This window comes from Oncorhynchus mykiss, chromosome 26 (assembly GCF_013265735.2).
Source record: "Oncorhynchus mykiss isolate Arlee chromosome 26, USDA_OmykA_1.1, whole genome shotgun sequence".
Classification (NCBI taxonomy): Eukaryota; Metazoa; Chordata; class Actinopteri; order Salmoniformes; family Salmonidae; genus Oncorhynchus; species Oncorhynchus mykiss.
This window is the reverse complement of record NC_048590.1, coordinates 3,000,919-3,021,959: the sequence shown is the minus strand read 5'-3', so window position 1 is coordinate 3,021,959 and position 21,041 is coordinate 3,000,919. Positions and strand designations below refer to the sequence as shown.

Genomic DNA, 21,041 nt, shown 5'->3' with positions numbered 1-21,041 from the left:
ACAGCTCGAGCTCAGTGAGGTTGGATGGAGAGCATTTGTGAACAGCAGTTTTCAGTTCTTTCCACAGATTCTCGATTGGATTCAGGTCTGGACTTTGACTTGGCCATTCTAACACCTGGATATGTTTATTTTTGAACCATTCCATTGTAGATTTTGCTTTATGTTTTGGATCATTGTCTTGTTGGAAGACAAATCTCCATCCCAGTCTCAGGTCTTTTGCAGACTCCATCAGGTTTTCTTCCAGAATGGTCCTGTATTTGGCTCCATCCATCTTCCCATCAATTTTAACCATCTTCCCTGTCCCTGCTGAAGAAAAGCAGGCCCAAACCATGATGCTGCCACCACCATGTTTGACAGTGGGGATGGTGTGTTCAGCTGTGTTGCTTTTACGCCAAACATAACGTTTTGCATTGTTGCCAAAAAGTTCAATTTTGGTTTCTTCTGACCAGAGCACCTTCTTCCACATGTTTGGTGTGTCTCCCAGGTAGCTTGTGGCAAACTTTAAACGACACTTTTTATGGATATCTTTAAGAAATGGCTTTCTTCTTGCCACTCTTCCATAAAGGCCAGATTTGTGCAATATACGACTGATTGTTGTCCTATGGACAGAGTCTCCCACCTCAGCTGTAGATCTCTGCAGTTCATCCAGAGTGATCATGGGCCTCTTGGCTGCATCTCTGATCAGTCTTCTCCTTGTATGAGCTGAAAGTTTAGAGGGACGGCCAGGTCTTGGTAGATTTGCAGTGGTCTGATACTCCTTCCATTTCAATAGTATTGCTTGCACAGTGCTCCTTGGGATGTTTAAAGCTTGGGAAATATTTTTGTATCCAAATCCGGCTTTAAACTTCTTCACAACAGTATCTCGGACCTGCCTGGTGTGTTCCTTGTTCTTCATGATGCTCTCTGAGCTTTTAACGGACCTCTGTGACTATCACAGTGCAGGTGCATTTATACGGAGACTTGATTACACACAGGTGGATTGTATTTATCATCATTAGTCATTTAGGTCAACATTGGATCATTCAGAGATCCTCACTGAACTTCTGGAGAGAGTTTGCTGCACTGAAAGTAAAGGGGCTGAATAATTTTGCACGCCCAATTTTTCAGTTTTTGATTTGTTAAAAAAGTTTGAAATATCCAATAAATGTCGTTCCACTTCATGATTGTGTCCCACTTGTTGTTGATTCTTCACAAAAAAATACAGTTTTATATCTTTATGTTTGAAGCCTGAAATGTGGCAAAAGGTCGCAAAGTTCAAGGGGGCCGAATACTTTCGCAAGGCACTGTATATAGTGCACTACTTTAGGCCAGAGCCCTATGGCACCCTATTCCCTATATTGTGCTCTGGTTTAAAGTAGTGCACTATTTTGGGTGCCATCTGATAAGCAGCCATCATGAACCCATGGTTGTTACCCCTCTCCTCTCTCTCCTCTCTCTCCTGTCCTGTCCTGGCCACTAGGGGGCGATCATTCCTCAGTCACCACATGTCTGCCTTGGGGATCAGTAGGAGGTCACGGCACTTTAACAAGGCTGGTTCCATCTCTGAAGAACCTGCTCCTTCTGCTTCTCGAGCCGCAAGCAGGTCTGACTACACCTCCATCACCCTCTGTCTCTCTGTCTCTCTCTGTCTCTCTGTCTCTCTGTCTCTCTGTCTCTCTCTGTCTCTCTGTCTCTCTCTGTCTCTCTCTGTCTCTCTCTGTCTCTCTCTGTCTCTCTCTGTCTCTCTCTGAGTCTCTCTCTGAGTCTCTCTCTGAGTCTCTCTCTGAGTCTCTCTCTGAGTCTCTCTCTGAGTCTGAGTCTCTCTCTGAGTCTCTCTGAGTCTCTCTGAGTCTCTCTGGGTCTCTCTCTGGGTCTCTCTCTGGGTCTCTCTCTCGATCTCTCTGGGTCTCTCTCTGGGTCTCTCTCTGAGTCTCTCTGGGTCTCTCTCTGGGTCTCTCTGGGTCTCTCTGAGTCTCTCTGGGTCTCTCTCTGGGTCTCTCTGGGTCTCTCTCTAGGTCTCTCTCTCGATCTCTCTCTCGATCTCTCTCGGTCTCTCTCGATCTCTCTGGGTCTCTCTCTCGGTCTCTCTGGGTCTCTCTCTCGGTCTCTCTGGGTCTCTCTCTCGGTCTCTCTGGGTCTCTCTCTCGGTCTCTCTGGGTCTCTCTCTCGGTCTCTCTGGGTCTCTCTCTCGGTCTCTCTGGGTCTCTCTCTCGGTCTCTCTGGGTCTCTCTCTCGATCTCTCTGGGTCTCTCTCTCGATCTCTCTGGGTCTCTCTCTCGATCTCTCTGGGTCTCTCTCTCTGTCTCTCTGTCTCTCTCTCTCTCTGTCTCTCTGGATCTCTCATTCATTCACGTACTCACCATCTCATTCACTCACTCATGTTTCTACTGTGGTAAAGTCCATTAAAGCTTCCTGAGAACCTGGGACCACAGAGGTCTGACTAATTAAAGTGGCAGTGAAAGGAGAGGATCAGTCTTAACCCACTGAAGAGGGCTTGTGCCCTGCTCTCGCCTGGTTGAGTCCCAAATGGCACCCTATTCTCTAAATAGTGCACTACTTTTAACCAGAGCCCTATAGGGAATAGAGTTCCATTTGGGATGCAGACCAGGAGAGAGCCATGGGCTCTGGTCTAAAGTAGTGCACTACTAGTGCTCTGCCTCTGGTCTAAAGTAGTGCACTACATAAGGGAATAGGGTGCGATTTGGGACTCTGCTCTGTGCTTTAACACAGCTGGAGAAAAGCACTTAGTTCATCCTTTCTCTTAGATGATGTCAGCCTGGACAGGAGGTATTCAGGAGAGGACCGGTTCAGTAATGTTGTCTGGTGATGTCAGCCTGGACAGGAGGTATTCAGGAGAGGACCGGTTCAGTAATGTTGTCTGGTGATGTCAGCCTGGACAGGAGGTATTCAGGAGAGGACCGGTTCAGTAATGTTGTCTGGTGATGTCAGCCTGGACAGGAGGTATTCAGGAGAGGACCGGTTCAGTAATGTTGTCTGGTGATGTCAGCCTGGACAGGAGGTATTCAGGAGAGGACCGGTTCAGTAATGTTGTCTGGTGATGTCAGCCTGAACAGGAGGTATTCAGTAGAGGACCGGTTCAAATCAAATCAAATTTATTTATATAGCCCTTCGTACATCAGCTGATATCTCAAAGTGCTGTACAGAAACCCAGCCTAAAACCCCAAACAGCAAGCAATGCAGGTGTAGAAGCACGGTGGCTAGGAAAAACTCCCTAGAAAGGCCAAAACCTAGGAAGAAACCTAGAGAGGAACCAGGCTATGTGGGGTGGCCAGTCCTCTTCTGGCTGTGCCGGGTGGAGATTATAACAGAACATGGTCAAGATGTTCAAATGTTCATAAATGACCAGCATGGTCGAATAATAATAAGGCAGAACAGTTGAAACTGGAGCAGCAGCACGGTCAGGTGGACTGGGGACAGCAAGGAGTCATCATGTCAGGTATTCCTGGGGCATGGTCCTAGGGCTCAGGTCCTCCGAGAGAGAGAAAGAAAGAGAGAATTAGAGAGAGCATATGTGGGATGGCCAGTCCTCTTCCGGCTGTGCCGGGTGGAGATTATAACAGAACATGGTCAAGATGTTCAAATGTTCATAAATGACCAGCATGGTCGAATAATAATAAGGCAGAACAGTTGAAACTGGAGCAGCAGCACGGTCAGGTGGACTGGGGACAGCAAGGAGTCATCATGTCAGGTAGTCCTGGGGCATGGTCCTAGGGCTCAGGTCCTCCGAGAGAGAGAAAGAGAGAAGGAGAGAATTAGAGAACGCACACTTAGATTCACACAGGACACCAAATAGGACAGGAGAAGTACTCCAGATATAACAAACTGACCCCAGCCCCCCGACACATAAACTACTGCAGCATAAATACTGGAGGCTGAGACAGGAGGGGTCAGGAGACACTGTGGCCCCATCCGAGGACACCCCCGGACAGGGCCAAACAGGAAGGATATAACCCCACCCACTTTGCCAAAGCACAGCCCCCACACCACTAGAGGGATATCTTCAACCACCAACTTACCAACTTACCATTCAGTAAGTTCAGTAATGTTGTCTGGTGATGTCAGCCTGGACAGGAGGTTTTCAGGAGAGGACCGGTTCAGTAATGTTGTCTGTTGATGTCAGCCTGGACAGGAGGTATTCAGGAGAGGACCGGTTCAGTAATGTTGTCTGGTGATGTCAGCCTGGACAGGAGGTATTCAGTAGTCTCTCCAATGTATCCAATGTCTCCAGATACAGTCACTAGCTAGTTAAACCAATGTCTCCAGATACTAGTTGAGTCCAGTCACTAGCTAGTTAAACCAATGTCTCTAGACACTAGTTCAGTCACTAGCTAGCTAAACCAATGTCTCCAGATACTAGTTCAGTCACAAGCTAGCTAAACCAATGTCTCCAGATACTGGTTGAGTCCAGTCACTAGCTAGTTAAACCAATGTCTCCAGATACTAGTTCAGTCTCTAGCTAATTAAACCAATGTCTCCAGATACTAGTTCAGTCACAAGCTAGCTAAACCAATGTCTCCAGATACTGGTTGAGTCCAGTCACTAGCTAGTTAAACCAATGTCTCTAGACACTAGTTCAGTCTCTAGCTAGTTAAACCAATGTCTCCAGATACTAGTTCAGTCACTAGCTAGTTAAACCAATGTCTCCAGATACTAGTTCAGTCACTAGCTAGTTAAACCAATGTCTCCAGATACTAGTTCAGTCACTAGCTAGTTAAACCAATGTCTCCAGATACTGGTTGAGTCCAGTCACTAGCTAGTTAAACCAATGTCTCTAGACACTAGTTCAGTCACTAGCTAGCTAAACCAATGTCTCCAGATACTAGTTCAGTCACAAGCTAGCTAAACCAATGTCTCCAGATACTGGTTGAGTCCAGTCACTAGCTAGTTAAACCAATGTCTCCAGATACTAGTTGAGTCCAGTCACTAGCTAGTTAAACCAATGTCTCCAGATACTAGTTCAGTCACTAGCTAGTTAAACCAATGTCTCCAGATACTAGTTGAGTCCAGTCACTAGCTAGTTAAACCAATGTCTCCAGATACTAGTTCAGTCACTAGCTAGTTAAACCAATGTCTCCAGATACTTGTTGAGTCCAGTCACTAGCTAGTTAAACCAATGTCTCTAGACACTAGTTCAGTCTCTAGCTAGCTAAACCAATGTCTACAGATACTAGTTCAGTCACTAGCTAGCTAAACCAATGTCTCCAGATACTAGTTCAGTCACTAGCTAGTTAAACCAATGTCTCCAGATACTAGTTCAGTCACTAGCTAGTTAAACCAATGTCTCCAGATACTAGTTCAGTCACTAGCTAGTTAAACCAATGTCTCCAGATACTAGTTCAGTCACTAGCTAGTTAAACCAATGTCTCCAGATACTGGTTGAGTCCAGTCACTAGCTAGTTAAACCAATGTCTCCAGATACTAGTTGAGTCCAGTCACTAGCTAGTTAAACCAATGTCTCCAGATACTAGTTCAGTCACTAGCTAGTTAAACCAATGTCTCCAGATACTAGTTGAGTCCAGTCACTAGCTAGTTAAACCAATGTCTCCAGATACTAGTTCAGTCACTAGCTAGTTAAACCAATGTCTCCAGATACTTGTTGAGTCCAGTCACTAGCTAGTTAAACCAATGTCTCTAGACACTAGTTCAGTCTCTAGCTAGCTAAACCAATGTCTCCAGATACTAGTTCAGTCACTAGCTAGCTAAACCAATGTCTCCAGATACTAGTTCAGTCACTAGCTAGTTAAACCAATGTCTCCAGATACTAGTTCAGTCACTAGCTAGTTAAACCAATGTCTCCAGATACTAGTTCAGTCACTAGCTAGTTAAACCAATGTCTCCAGATACTAGTTCAGTCACTAGCTAGTTAAACCAATGTCTCCTGATACTAGTTGAGTCCAGTCACTAGCTAGTTAAGGACACCCTCCACTGTGACTGACATCATGTGTGACCGCTCACAGTCCCACACACTGACAAACTAGCGCCTGCTGGAAAAACAAGTTACAACTATTCTGTCTCGTAGAAACGATGAGGCACTCACTCACTCACTCACTCACTCACTCACTCACTCACTCACTCACTCACTCACTCACTCACTCACTCACTCACTCACTCTCACACACACACACACACTCACACTCACTCACTCTCTCACACTCACTCACTCACTCACTCACTCTCTCACACATACACTCACTCACACTCCCTCTCTCACACACACACACACACAAACAAAGACACACACACTCACACACACACACACAAACAAAGACACACACAAACACACACACACACTCACACATACTCACACACACTCTCGCTCACACAAACACCCTTTTTCACTCTCTGCACCCCCCTTGTTTTGGAGCCCTGTCTCAGAGGAGTAACAGGAAACACTTTTGTGTGGAGACGCTGAAGTGTGTGTTGTGTACTGCTGTTGCCTTGGCAACCCTTGCTCCTCACTCTCTCCCTCTGTGTGTGTTTTTCCCTCCCGTCCGTCGGCCCGTCCTCAGCCCGTCTCCTACTGACTTGGCTGGCCCTGAGAAGCAACAGCAGCCCCAGACGGTCCCGGTGCAACACGGGAACAAGACAGAGAGGAACACCTTCAGGTGAGTTCTGATACTGAACAGACCGGGGGGACAGAGACCAGGGGACAGAGACCAGGGGACAGAGACCAAATGAAATCAAATGTATTTATATAGCCCTTCGTACATCAGCTGATATCTCAAAGTGCTGTACAGAGACCAGGGGGGACAGAGACGTTTATCAGCGTTATGATGAAAGCAGGGGGGGGGGTTATATACCTGCTGAGGGTCACTGTTGTTATGATGAAAGCAGGGGGGGGGGGGGGGGTTATATACCTGCTGAGGGTCACTGTTGTTATGATGAAAGCAAGGGGGGGTTATATACCTGCTGAGGGTCACTGTTGTTATGATGAAAGCGGGGGGGGGGGGTTATATTCCTGCTGAGGGTCACTGTTGTTATGATGAAAGCAAGGGGGGGTTATATACCTGCTGAGGGTCACTGTTGTTATGATGAAAGCGGGGGGGGGGGGGGTTATATACCTGCTGAGGGTCACTGTTGTTATGATGAAAGCAGGGGGGGGGGTTATATTCCTGCTGAGGGTCACTGTTGTTATGATGAAAGCAAGGGGGGGTTATATACCTGCTGAGGGTCACTGTTGTTATGATGAAAGCGGGGGGGGGGGGGTTATATACCTGCTGAGGGTCACTGTTATTATGATGAAAGCAGGGGGGAGGGGGGGTATATACCTGCTGAGGGTCACTGTTGTTATGATGAAAGCAGGGGGGGGTTATATACCTGCTGAGGGTCACTGTTGCTATGATGAAAGCAGGGGGGAGGGGGGGTTATATACCTGCTGAGGGTCACTGTTGTTATGATGAAAGCAGGGGGGAGGGGGGGGTTATATACCTGCTGAGGGTCACTGTTGTTGTGATGAAAGCAGGGGGGGGTATATACCTGCTGAGGGTCACTGTTGTTATGATGAAAGCAGGGGGGGGGGGGGGGGGTTATATACCTGCTGAGGGTCACTGTTGTTATGATGAAAGCAGGGGGGGGGGGTTATATACCTGCTGAGGGTCACTGTTGTTATGATGAAAGCAGGGGGGGGGGGGGGGGTTATATACCTGCTGAGGGTCACTGTTGTTATGATGAAAGCAGGGGGGGGGGGGGGGGTTATATACCTTCCAGTGTTTCACTAATAGGAATAGCCATCACCCATTGTTATAGATAACCTTCACCAGTGTTTGGCAGTGTGGTGACTAGTTTATTATTTGAGGTGCCTGATGTCCACCATTGAGCTTTTAAATGCGCTGCTGTTTTGGATGGACAACCAGCTCACTGACATGAAATCATTTGTTGGTGATCATTTTAAGAGACATCGTCATTTGTCTTCAACCTCCCTTTGTTTCTGCTAGATGTTATAAATAGTGAGTGTCTAATGGTTTGTATCATTGACTCTACATCATCTTTACTGAATTACCAGTCCTTACTTCCCTCTCTATTCATGTCAGCTTTGTCTCTGACTCTCTCTCCCCCTTCTGTGTGTTTTACTCCCTCTTTCCTCTTCTGTCTCTCTCTCTTCCTCCTTCCCTCTCTTCCTCCTCCCTCTCTCCTGTCCTCATCTTCCCTCTCTCCTGTCCTCATCTTCCCTCTCTCCTGTCCCTCCTCCTTTTCTCTCTCTCCTGTCCTCCTCCTTTCCCTCTCTCCTGTCCTCCTCCTTTCCCTCTCTCCTGTCCTCCTCCTTTCCCTCTCTCCTGTCCTCCTCCTCCCCTCTCTCCTGTCCTCCTCCTCCCCTCTCCCCTGTCCTCCTCCTCCCCTCTCTCCTGTCCTCCTCCTCCCCCTCTCCCCTGTCCTCCTCCTCCCCTCTCTCCTGTCCTCCTCCTCCCCTCTCTCCTGTCCTCCTCCTCCCCTCTCTCCTGTCCTCCTCCTTCCCTCTCTCCTGTCCTCCTCCTTCCCCTCTCTCCTCTCTCCTCTCTTCCCCTCTCTCCTCTCTTCCCCTCTCTCCTCTCTTCCCCTCTCTCCTCTCTTCCCCTCTCTCCTCTCCCCTCTCTCCTCTCTCCTCTCCCCCTCCTTCATAATGTCTGGCTGCCATCCTGATCTCTTTCCTTGCTGTTGTGGTTGCCCAAAATTCCTCCCCTCCCTCCGTCCACTCTTCCTCTCCTTGTGCAGCTCTGAGCAGGCCAGCCACAGTGCCGTTTGGTGAGTAGCCCTCTGCACGGCCAAAGAATGTGACTTTCTGTGAGGTGCTGTTGTGATTTTAAATCATTATGATAGTTAGTCATTTAAAGGAATGAGACAGAGAGAGAGCGGGAACGAGATGGAGGAAGAGAGGAGGGAAGGATGGAGGGAGGAAGAGGGGGAGTGATGAAGCATGGATGAGGGAGGGAGGGAGGGAGGGAGGGAGGGAGGGAGGGAGGGAGGGAGGATGAAGCATGGGAGGGAGGGAGGGAGGGAGCATGGATGAGGAGGGAGGGAGGGAGGCGCCACGCTGTTCAGACTTCCTGACAACAACCAACAGATGGACCTGTCAATTCAAATCCCCAATTAGAGACTTATATTCAGGCCTTATGTAAGAGGGCTGTCAATGGTACGTTAGCTTTATAGCTAAAGAGGGTTACCATATTCTGTCACTGGTACGTTAGCTTTCTAGCTAAAGAGGGTTTACCATATTCTGGTACGTTAGCTGTATAGCTAAAGAGGGTTACCATATTCTGGTACGTTAGCTGTATAGCTAAAGAGGGTTTACCATATTCTGGTACGTTAGCTGTATAGCTAAAGAGGGTTTACCATATTCTGGTACGTTAGCTGTATAGCTAAAGAGGGTTACCATATTCTGTCACTGGGTACAGTATCTAGCATCACATTGAGGCTGAATTATGGTATAACTTACAGTATAAATGATTAACATCCCATTCTGTTGATAGAACCATATAGGGCAAAAGGTTTAATACCCGGAGCAAGACTGATTCTGGCAACGGGTGAAACAACAGTGGAAAAATGCTTGCTACGCTGCTCCAATTTTCAGCTATTTTCTTTCCCTGGCCTGTCTCTGTTTCTGTTCAGATGTTTAAACCCTCTCTTCTCTTTCCCTGGCCTGCCTCTGTTTCTGTTCAGATGTTTAAACCCTCTCTTCTCTTTCCTGCCTCTGTTTCTGTTCAGATGTTTAAACCCTCTCTTTTCTTTCCCTGGCCTGCCTCGGTTTCTGTTCAGATGTTTAAACCCTCTCTTCCCTGGCCTGCCTCTGTTTCTGTTCAGGTGTTTAAACCCTCTCTTCTCTTTCCCTGGCCTGCCTCGGTTTCTGTTCAGATGTTTAAACCCTCTCTTCCCTGGCCTGCCTCGGTTTCTGTTCAGGTGTTTAAACCCTCTCTTCTCTTTCCCTGGCCTGCCTCGGTTTCTGTTCAGATGTTTAAACCCTCTCTTCCCTGGCCTGCCTCGGTTTCTGTTCAGATGTTTAAACCCTCTCTTCCCTGGCCTGCCTCGGTTTCTGTTCAGATGTTTAAACCCTCTCTTTTCTTTCCCTGGCCTGCCTCGGTTTCTGTTCAGATGTTTAAACCCTCTCTTCCCTGGCCTGCCTCGGTTTCTGTTCAGGTGTTTAAACCCTCTCTTCTCTTTCCTGCCTCTGTTTCTGTTCAGATGTTTAAACCCTCTCTTCTCTTTCCTGCCTCTGTTTCTGTTCAGATGTTTAAACCCTCTCTTCTCTTTCCTGCCTCTGTTTCTGTTCAGATGTTTAAACCCTCTCTTCTCTTTCTCTGGCCTGCCTCTGTTTCTGTTCAGATGTTTAAACCCTCTCTTCTCTTTCCCTGGCCTGCCTCTGTTTCTGTTCAGATGTTTAAACCCTCTCTTTCTCTGTCCTGCCTCTGTTTCTGTTCAGATGTTTAAACCCTCTCTTCTCTTTCCTGCCTCTGTTTCTGTTCAGATGTTTAAACCCTCTCTTTCTCTGTCCTGCCTCTGTTTCTGTTCAGATGTTTAAACCCTCTCTTCTCTTTCCTGCCTCTGTTTCTGTTCAGATGTTTAAACCCTCTCTTTTCTTTCCCTGGCCTGCCTCTGTTTCTGTTCAGATGTTTAAACCCTCTCTTCTGTTTTAAAGCTGCACCATGTCACCTTTTGGCTTACCTGACCAAATTTCACATAGCAATACGAGTTATAGATCTGTCATTCTCATTGAAAGTCTAAGAAGTGTCAGATCTGTTCTATTGGTGCTATTTGTTTTCTGCTTCCCATTCTTCTGTTTAGTTGTTTGTGTCTTTTTACTGTCTGTTTTGTTCACCAGCGTCAAACAGCTGAAAATACTATATTTTTGGGTTATCGAAAATATATTTCACGGCAGTTTAGATGGTACAATGATTCTCTATACTAGATGTGTTTGTTTTGTCATATAAACTGAAATTAGGGGAACAATTTAGAATTTTTGCAACCAGGAAATGGAGGAGTGATGTCTGTACGTTGCATATTTTATGAATGGTTTCAACAGCTGCATGGAACTGGTTCTGATGAGTCAGTTTGGAATGCAATGATGACACAATGGTATGACTATCACCTTCTGTTCAGATGTTCTCATTACCATGGAGACCAGGGTTACCATGCCCACTGTCTCTGTCTATATGAGGAGCTTGGAGACCAGGGTTACCATGCTCACTGTCTCTGTCTATATGAGGAGCTTGGAGACCAGGGTTACCATGCTCACTGTCTCTGTCTATATGAGGAGCTTGGAGACCAGGGTTACCATGCTCACTGTCTCTGTCTATATGAGGAGCTTGGAGACCAGGGTTACCATGCTCACTGTCTCTGTCTATATGAGGAGCTTGGAGACCAGGGTTACCATGCTCATAATCTCATCCATCAGCCAGCACTCTGTCTATATGAGGAGCTTGGAGACCAGGGTTACCATGCTCATAATCTCATCCATCAGCCAGCACTCTGTCTATATGAGGAGCTTGGAGACCAGGGTTACCATGCTCATAATCTCATCCATCAGCCAGCTCTCTGTCTATATGAGGAGCTTGTGTGTCGTAGTGTGTCGGTGATTGGTTGATATGTACTGTAGAGGTTTAAACTAATGTTATCTCCCCAGCCCAGAGGACTGTAACGTTAATATGGACAAGCCCGTCCTTAGGAAGTTTCAGTAAGTACGGTTATGGAGCGTCATGTTGCATGATGGGAGGTGGCCGACCTGCTTTGGAGCCTGCTGCTGCTTTCTGGGAGCTAGGGGTCATGGGTGTGTTCCAAATGGCACCCTATTCCCTATTATAGTGGTACTACTTTAGACCAGAGCCCTATTCCCTATATAGTGGTACTACTACAGACCCGAGCCCTATTCCCTATATAGTGGTACTACTATAGACCAGAGCCCTATTCCCTATATAGTGGTACTACTATAGACCAGAGCCCTATTCCCTATATAGTGGTACTACTATAGACCAGAGCCCTATTCCCTATATAGTGGTACTACTATAGACCAGAGCCCTATTCCCTATATAGTGGTACTACTATAGACCAGAGCCCTATTCCCTATATAGTGGTACTACTATAGACCAGAGACCTATTCCCTATATAGTGGTACTACTATAGACCAGAGCCTTATTCCCTATATAGTGGTACTACTATAGACCAGAGCCCTATTCCCTATATAGTGGTACTACTCTAGACCAGAGCCCTATTCCCTAATATAGTGGTACTACTATAGACCAGAGCCCTATTCCCTAATATAGTGGTACTACTTTAGACCAGAGCCAATAGGGTTTTAATGGTCAACAGGACTATGTATTGAATAGGGTGCCAAATGGGACATAGCCTGGGTGTTATGGTGTGTTGGCGTCCATTTTGAAATGGTGTGTTGATATTAACGGTGTGGTGTGGGGTCTGCGGTTTATGATTTAAAGTCCGGTTCAACCAATCAATTTAACAGGGTTTTAATCATGAACATTGATTGACAGGTTCAAGACACAGACAGAGCAGAATGAAGCTAAAGAGAAACGTCATGCTCAACATCTAGAGTAGCTAATGCTAATCCCAGAACACCATTTCCCACCACCATGCTAGAGTAGCTAATGCTAATCCCAGAACACCATTTCCCACCACCATGCTAGAGTAGCTAATGCTAATCCCGGATGTTCCCTATTGCGTTCAGCCAATCAGATTCCAGCAGTCTGTTTTTTTTCACCCCCAGGTCTGATTTGTTTTAGAACTCTCTAGCGTGGACCGGGACTAGCATTAGCTACTCTAGCATGGTGTTCCTGGACTAGCATTAGCTACTCTAGCATGGTGTTCCTGGATTAGCATTAGCTACTCTAGCATGGTGTTCCTGGATTAGCATTAGCTACTCTAGCATGGTGTTCCTGGATTAGCAGTAGCTACTCTAGCATGGTGTTCCTGGATTAGCATTAGCTACTCTAGCATGGTCTTCCTGGATTAGCATTAGCTACTCTAGCATGGTCTTCCTGGATTAGCAGTAGCTACTCTAGCATGGTCTTCCTGGATTAGCATTAGCTACTCTAGCATGGTGTTCCTGGATTAGCATTAGCTACTCTAGCATGGTGTTCCTGGATTAGCATTAGCTACTCTAGCATGGTGTTCCTGGGATTAGCATTAGCTACTCTAGCATGGTGTTCCTGGATTAGCATTAGCTACTCTAGCATGGTGTTCCTGGGATTAGCATTAGCTACACTAGCATGGTGTTCCTGGATTAGCATTAGCTACTCTAGCATGGTGTTCCTGGATTAGCATTAGCTACTCTAGCATGGTGTTCCTGGATTAGCATTAGCAGCCTCAATGAGTGTTTTATGTACCAACCGGTCCACAGGGGATACGAGGCTATAGCCGGCTGCATTAGCATTAGCAGCCCCAATGAGTGTTTTATGTACGAACCGGTCCACAGGGGATACGAGGCTATAGCCGGCTGCATTAGCATTAGCAGCCTAAATGAGTGTTTAATGTACGAACCGGTCCACAGGGGATACGAGGCTATAGCCGGCTGCATTAGCATTAGCAGCCTAAATGAGTGTTTAATGTACGAACCGGTCCACAGGGGATACGAGGCTATAGCCGGCTGCATTAGCATTAGCAGCCCCAATGAGTGTTTTATGTACGAACCGGTCCACAGGGGATACGAGGCTATAGCCGGCTGCATTAGCATTAGCAGCCCCAATGAGTGTTTTATGTACGAACCGGTCCACAGGGGATACGAGGCTATAGCCGGCTGCATTAGCATTAGCAGCCTCAATGAGTGTTTAATGTACGAACCGGTCCACAGGGGATACGAGGCTATAGCCGGCTGCATTAGCATTAGCAGCCCCAATGAGTGTTTAATGTACGAACCGGTCCACAGGGGATACGAGGCTATAGCCGGCTGCATTAGCATTAGCAGCCTCAATGAGTGTTTTATGTACGAACCGGTCCACAGGGGATACGAGGCTATAGCCGGCTGCATTAGCATTAGCAGCCCCAATGAGTGTTTTATGTACGAACCGGTCCACAGGGGATACGAGGCTATAGCCGGCTGCATTAGCATTAGCAGCCTCAATGAGTGTTTTATGTACGAACCGGTCCACAGGGGATACGAGGCTATAGCCGGCTGCATTAGCATTAGCAGCCTCAATGAGTGTTTTATGTACGAACCGGTCCACAGGGGATACGAGGCTATAGCCGGCTGCATTAGCATTAGCAGCCCCAATGAGTGTTTTATGTACGAACCGGTCCACAGGGGATACGAGGCTATAGCCGGCTGCATTAGCATTAGCAGCCTCAATGAGTGTTTTATGTACGAACCGGTCCACAGGGGATACGAGGCTATAGCCGGCTGCATTAGCATTAGCAGCCCCAATGAGTGTTTTATGTACGAACCGGTCCACAGGGGATACGAGGCTATAGCCGGCTGCATTAGCATTAGCAGCCTCAATGAGTGTTTTATGTACGAACCGGTCCACAGGGGATACGAGGCTATAGCCGGCTGCATTAGCATTAGCAGCCCCAATGAGTGTTTTATGTACGAACCGGTCCACAGGGGATACGAGGCTATAGCCGGCTGCATTAGCATTAGCAGCCCCAATGAGTGTTTTATGTACGAACCGGTCCACAGGGGATACGAGGCTATAGCCGGCTGCATTAGCATTAGCAGCCCCAATGAGTGTTTTATGTACGAACCGGTCCACAGGGGATACGAGGCTATAGCCGGCTGCATTAGCATTAGCAGCCCCAATGAGTGTTTTATGTACGAACCGGTCCACAGGGGATACGAGGCTATAGCCGGCTGCATTAGCATTAGCAGCCCCAATGAGTGTTTTATGTACGAACCGGTCCACAGGGGATACGAGGCTATAGCCGGCTGCATTAGCATTAGCAGCCCCAATGAGTGTTTTATGTACGAACCGGTCCACAGGGGATACGAGGCTATAGCCGGCTGCATTAGCATTAGCAGCCCCAATGAGTGTTTTATGTACGAACCGGTCCACAGGGGATACGAGGCTATAGCCGGCTGCATTAGCATTAGCAGCCCCAATGAGTGTTTTATGTACGAACCGGTCCACAGGGGATACGAGGCTATAGCCGGCTGCATTAGCATTAGCAGCCTCAATGAGTGTTTTATGTACGAACCGGTCCACAGGGGATACGAGGCTATAGCCGGCTGCATTAGCATTAGCAGCCTCAATGAGTGTTTTATGTACGAACCGGATACGAGGCTATAGCCGGCTGCATTAGCATTAGCAGCCTCAATGAGTGTTTTATGTACGAACCGGTCCACAGGGGATACGAGGCTATAGCCGGCTGCATTAGCATTAGCAGCCTCAATGAGTGTTTTATGTACGAACCGGTCCACAGGGGATACGAGGCTATAGCCGGCTGCATTAGCATTAGCAGCCTAAATGAGTGTTTTATGTACGAACCGGTCCACAGGGGATACGAGGCTATAGCCGGCTGCATTAGCATTAGCAGCCTAAATGAATGTTTTATGTACGAACCGGTCCACAGGGGATACGAGGCTATAGCCGGCTGCATTAGCATTAGCAGCCTCAATGAGTGTTTTATGTACGAACCGGTCCACAGGGGATACGAGGCTATAGCCGGCTGCATTACAGTCCCTTTGGACTTAACTTAAGGAGATTAAAGCAGTAAATCTGAGTGATGTATCGCAGTGATCCAGGGGGCCTGTTTTATCTGGAGTAGCTGCCCGCCACTGCTGAGCCCTCGCCTGGGGAGGGAGGGAGGGAGAGTGAGTCCCTGGTGTGGTGGGTGTGGTGGTTGGCTTGGCTTCCGTCGCTGGCTAGGACCTTGCCATCTGAGAGCGCTGGGCAGCGTATCTGTGGCAGGGGCCGAGGAATGTAATGGCTATCACAGCCATGCTGCAGGGTATGGTATCTGTTCTGGGGAATGAACATCAAATTATTTTGGTTATAAATGATATTTGTGTATTTCCAGACTATAATCAGTTTGTCTGATTCAGGTCCTGTGGGTTTTCTCTCTCTCTCTCTCTTCTAATCTGTCTGATCTAATCTATCGTTTTGTCGCTGTGATCCTGGGTGATTTTGGTTTTTGCCATGCTTGCCCCGTAATGGTGTGGTCGACGCCCCTCCATGGCGGCTCAGTCACCTCCAGTTACCTCCGTGTCTGTGTTCCTGTAGAGGCACCTTCCTCCGCAACCTGGTCGCCACCCAGTGGGAGAAGACGAGTAGGAGCCAACACGAGAAGGTCCAGGATGACCCCATAGTCACGTCCCCCAGGGAAGAGGAGGAGACCTCACCTGCAGACAGCAGCCCCAGTACACCCACCGAAGGTACAGTACCCTAACCCTGCCATACCCTCGTCCTCTAGCCCAAATACCCCAGCTGAAACCAGCCCCTACCCTAGCCCCAGGTACAGTACCCCCTAACAGCCGGACTCTGGAAACATCTCTCCTCTCAGGCCCTCGTTGAGCTGTCCTAATTGTTAGTGACATGCACATGGTGCTCGGCGTGCGTCATCACAACACCCTCAGAATGAGGAAGTGTTGTCGGGAGCGAGAGGAGGCTGATCCTCGATCCTTATCCTGTCCGATTGGAGAGTACCAGGCCCTGCAGTGGCAGACAAGGGCAGGACGTTACCTAACATAGCCTCAACTCACGCTGGGATGGTTCGAGAGTTTCTCATTAGAGACCTGGAATAGAGGAGGAGTAGTTACTGAGGAGGAATAGACCTGGAATAGAGGAGGAATAGTTACCGAGGAGGAATAGACCTGGAATAGTTACTGAGGAGGAGTAGACCTGGAATAGTTACTGAGGAGGAATAGACCTGGAATAGTTACTGAGGAGGAATAGACCTGGAATAGTAACAGTTACTGAGGAGGAATAGACCTGGAATAGTTACTGAGGAGGAGTAGACCTGGAATAGTTACTGAGGAGGAATAGACCTGGAATAGTTACTGAGGAGGAGTAGACCTGGAATAGTAACAGTTACTGAGGAGGAATAGACCTGGAATAGTCATATTTACTGAGGGGGAATAGACCTGGAATAGTAACAGTTACTGAGGAGGAATAGACCTGGAATAGTCATATTTACTGAGGGGGAATAGACCTGGAATAGTTCATAGTTACTGAGGAGGAATAGACCTGGAATAGTTACTGAGGAGGAATAGACCTGGAATAGTTACTGAGGAGGAATAGACCTGGAATAGTAACAGTTACTGAGGAGGAATAGACCTGGAATAGTAACAGTTACTGAGGAGGAATAGACCTGGAATAGTTCATAGTTACTGAGGAGGAATAGACCGGGAATAGTTACTGAGGAGGAATAGACCTGGAATAGTAACAGTTATTGAGGAGGAATAGACCTGGAATTGGAACAGTTACTGAGGAGGAATAGACCTGGAATAGTTACTGAGGAGGAATAGACCTGGAATAGTTACTGAGGAGGAATAGACCTGGAATAGTTACTGAGGAGGAATAGACCTGGAATAGTAACAGTTATTGAGGAGGAATAGACCTGGAATTGGAACAGTTACTGAGGAGGAATAGACGTGGAATAGTTACTGAGGAGGAATAGACGTGGAATAGTTACTGAGGAGGAATAGACGTGGAATAGTTACTGAGGAGGAATAGACGTGGAATAGTTACTGAGGAGGAATAGACGTGGAATAGTTACTGAGGAGGAATAGACGTGGAATAGTTACTGAGGAGGAATAGACGTGGAATAGTTACTGAGGAGGAATAGACGTGGAATAGTTACTGAGGAGGAATAGACCTGGAATAGTTACTGAGGAGGAATAGACCTGGAATAGTTACTGAGGAGGAATAGACCTGGAATAGTTACTGAGGAGGAATAGACCTGGAATAGTAACAGTTATTGAGGAGGAATAGACCTGGAATTGGAACAGTTACTGAGGAGGAATAGACCTGGAATAGTTACTGAGGAGGAATAGACGTGGAATAGTTACTGAGGAGGAATAGACGTGGAATAGTTACTGAGGAGGAATAGACCTGGAATAGTTACTGAGGAGGAATAGACGTGGAATAGTTACTGAGGAGGAATAGACCTGGAATAGTTACTGAGGAGGAATAGACCTGGAATAGTTACTGAGGAGGAATAGACCTGGAATAGTTACTGAGGAGGAATAGACGTGGAATAGTTACTGAGGAGGAATAGACGTGGAATAGTTACTGAGGAGGAATAGACCTGGAATAGTTACTGAGGAGGAATAGACCTGGAATAGTAAGTTACTGAGGAGGAATAGACCTGGAATAGTTAATAGTTACTGAGGAGGAATAGACCTGGAATAGTTACTGAGGAGGAATAGACCTGGAATAGTTACTGAGGAGGAATAGACCTGGAATAGTTACTGAGGCGGAATAGACCTGGAATAGTAAGTTACTGAGGAGGAATAGACCTGGAATAGTTACTGAGGAGGAATAGACCTGGAATTGGAACAGTTACTGAGGAGGAATAGACCTGGAATAGTTACTGAGGAGGAATAGACGTGGAATAGTTACTGAGGAGGAATAGACGTGGAATAGTTACTGAGGAATAATAGACGTGGAATAGTTACTGAGGAGGAATAGACGTGGAATAGTTACTGAGGAGGAATAGATGTGGAATAGTTACTGAGGAGGAATAGACCTGGAATAGTTACTGAGGAGGAATAGACCTGGAATAGTAACAGTTATTGAGGAGGAATAGACCTGGAATTGGAACAGTTACTGAGGAGGAATAGACCTGGAATAGTTACTGAGGAGGAATAGACGTGGAATAGTTACTGAGGAGGAATAGACCTGGAATAGTTACTGAGGAGGAATAGACGTTGAATAGTTACTGAGGAGGAATAGACCTGGAATAGTTACTGAGGAGGAATAGACGTGGAATAGTTACTGAGGAGGAATAGACGTGGAATAGTTACTGAGGAGGAATAGACGTGGAATAGTTACTGAGGAGGAATAGACGTGGAATAGTTACTGAGGAGGAATAGACCTGGAATAGTTACTGAGGAGGAATAGACCTGGAATAGTTACTGAGGAGGAATAGACCTGGAATAGTTACTGAGGCGGAATAGACCTGGAATAGTAAGTTACTAAGGAGGAATAGACCTGGAATAGTTACTGAGGAGGAATAGACCTGGACTAGTTAATAGTTACTGAGGAGGAATAGACCTGGAATAGTTACTGAGGAGGAATAGACCTGGAATAGTTACTGAGGAGGAATAGACCTGGAATAGTTACTGAGGCGGAATAGACCTGGAATAGTAAGTTACTAAGGAGGAATAGACCTGGAATAGTCATATTTACTGAGGGGGAATAGACCTGGAATAGTTCATAGTTACTGAGGAGGAATAGACCTGGAATAGTTACTGAGGAGGAATAGACCTGGAATAGTTACTGAGGAGGAATAGACCTGGAATAGTAACAGTTACTGAGGAGGAATAGACCTGGAATAGTAACAGTTACTGAGGAGGAATAGACCTGGAATAGTTCATAGTTACTGAGGAGGAATAGACCTGGAATAGTTACTGAGGAGGAATAGACCTGGAATAGTTACTGAGGAGGAATAGACCTGGAATAGTAACAGTTATTGAGGAGGAATAGACCTGGAATTGGAACAGTTACTGAGGAGGAATAGACCTGGAATAGTTACTGAGGAGGAATAGACCTGGAATAGTTACTGAGGAGGAATAGACCTGGAATAGTAACAGTTATTGAGGAGGAATAGACCTGGAATTGGAACTGTTACTGAGGAGGAATAGACCTGGAATAGTTTCTGAGGAGGAATAGACGTGGAATAGTTACTGAGGAGGAATAGACGTGGAATAGTTACTGAGGAGGAATAGACGTGGAATAGTTACTGAGGAGGAATAGACGTGGAATAGTTACTGAGGAGGAATAGACGTGGAATAGTTACTGAGGAGGAATAGACGTGGAATAGTTACTGAGGAGGAATAGACCTGGAATAGTTACTGAGGAGGAATAGACCTGGAATAGTTACTGAGGAGGAATAGACCTGGAATAGTAACAGTTATTGAGGAGGAATAGACCTGGAATTGGAACAGTTACTGAGGAGGAATAGACCTGGAATAGTTACTGAGGAGGAATAGACGTGGAATAGTTACTGAGGAGGAATAGACGTGGAATAGTTACTGAGGAGGAATAGACCTGGAATAGTTACTGAGGAGGAATAGACGTGGAATAGTTACTGAGGAGGAATAGACGTGGAATAGTTACTGAGGAGGAATAGACCTGGAATAGTTACTGAGGAGGAATAGACCTGGAATAGTTACTGAGGAGGAATAGACCTGGAATAGTTACTGAGGAGGAATAGACGTGGAATAGTTACTGAGGAGGAATAGACGTGGAATAGTTACTGAGGAGGAATAGACGTGGAATAGTTACTGAGGAGGAATAGACCTGGAATAGTTACTGAGGAGGAATAGACCTGGAATAGTAAGTTACTGAGGAGGAATAGACCTGGAATAGTTAATAGTTACTGAGGAGGAATAGACCTGGAATAGTTACTGAGGAGGAATAGACCTGGAATAGTTACTGAGGAGGAATAGACCTGGAATAGTTACTGAGGCGGAATAGACCTGGAATAGTAAGTTACTGAGGAGGAATAGACCTGGAATAGTTACTGAGGAGGAATAGACCTGGAATTGGAACAGTTACTGAGGAGGAATAGACGTGGAATAGTTACTGAGGAGGAATAGACGTGGAATAGTTACTGAGGAATAATAGACGTGGAATAGTTACTGAGGAGGAATAGACGTGGAATAGTTACTGAGGAGGAATAGATGTGGAATAGTTACTGAGGAGGAATAGACCTGGAATAGTTACTGAGGAGGAATAGACCTGGAATAGTTACTGAGGAGGAATAGACCTGGAATAGTAACAGTTATTGAGGAGGAATAGACCTGGAATTGGAACAGTTACTGAGGAGGAATAGACCTGGAATAGTTACTGAGGAGGAATAGACGTGGAATAGTTACTGAGGAGGAATAGACCTGGAATAGTTACTGAGGAGGAATAGACGTTGAATAGTTACTGAGGAGGAATAGACCTGGAATAGTTACTGAG

The 21,041-nt window shown here is 46.6% G+C and overlaps 1 protein-coding gene across 6 annotated transcripts in view; it reads left to right on the top strand.

Annotated features, from left to right (window-relative positions):
- The window catches only part of LOC118944401 (FH1/FH2 domain-containing protein 1-like), a 158,281-nt gene that overhangs the window by 95,284 nt on the left and 41,956 nt on the right, over positions 1–21,041 (top strand). Inside the window, exons 11-15 of one of the 6 annotated variants that reach the window (XM_036963274.1) lie at positions 1,460–1,582; positions 6,510–6,605; positions 8,689–8,718; positions 11,591–11,641; positions 16,134–16,285. In XM_036963274.1, the coding sequence (XP_036819169.1) occupies positions 1,460–1,582; positions 6,510–6,605; positions 8,689–8,718; positions 11,591–11,641; positions 16,134–16,285 (452 nt within the window). The remainder of the gene's footprint in view (positions 1–1,459; positions 1,583–6,509; positions 6,606–8,688; positions 8,719–11,590; positions 11,642–16,133; positions 16,286–21,041) is intronic. The other 5 variants (XM_036963277.1, XM_036963275.1, XM_036963278.1 and 2 more) reach the window with 5 other exon arrangements.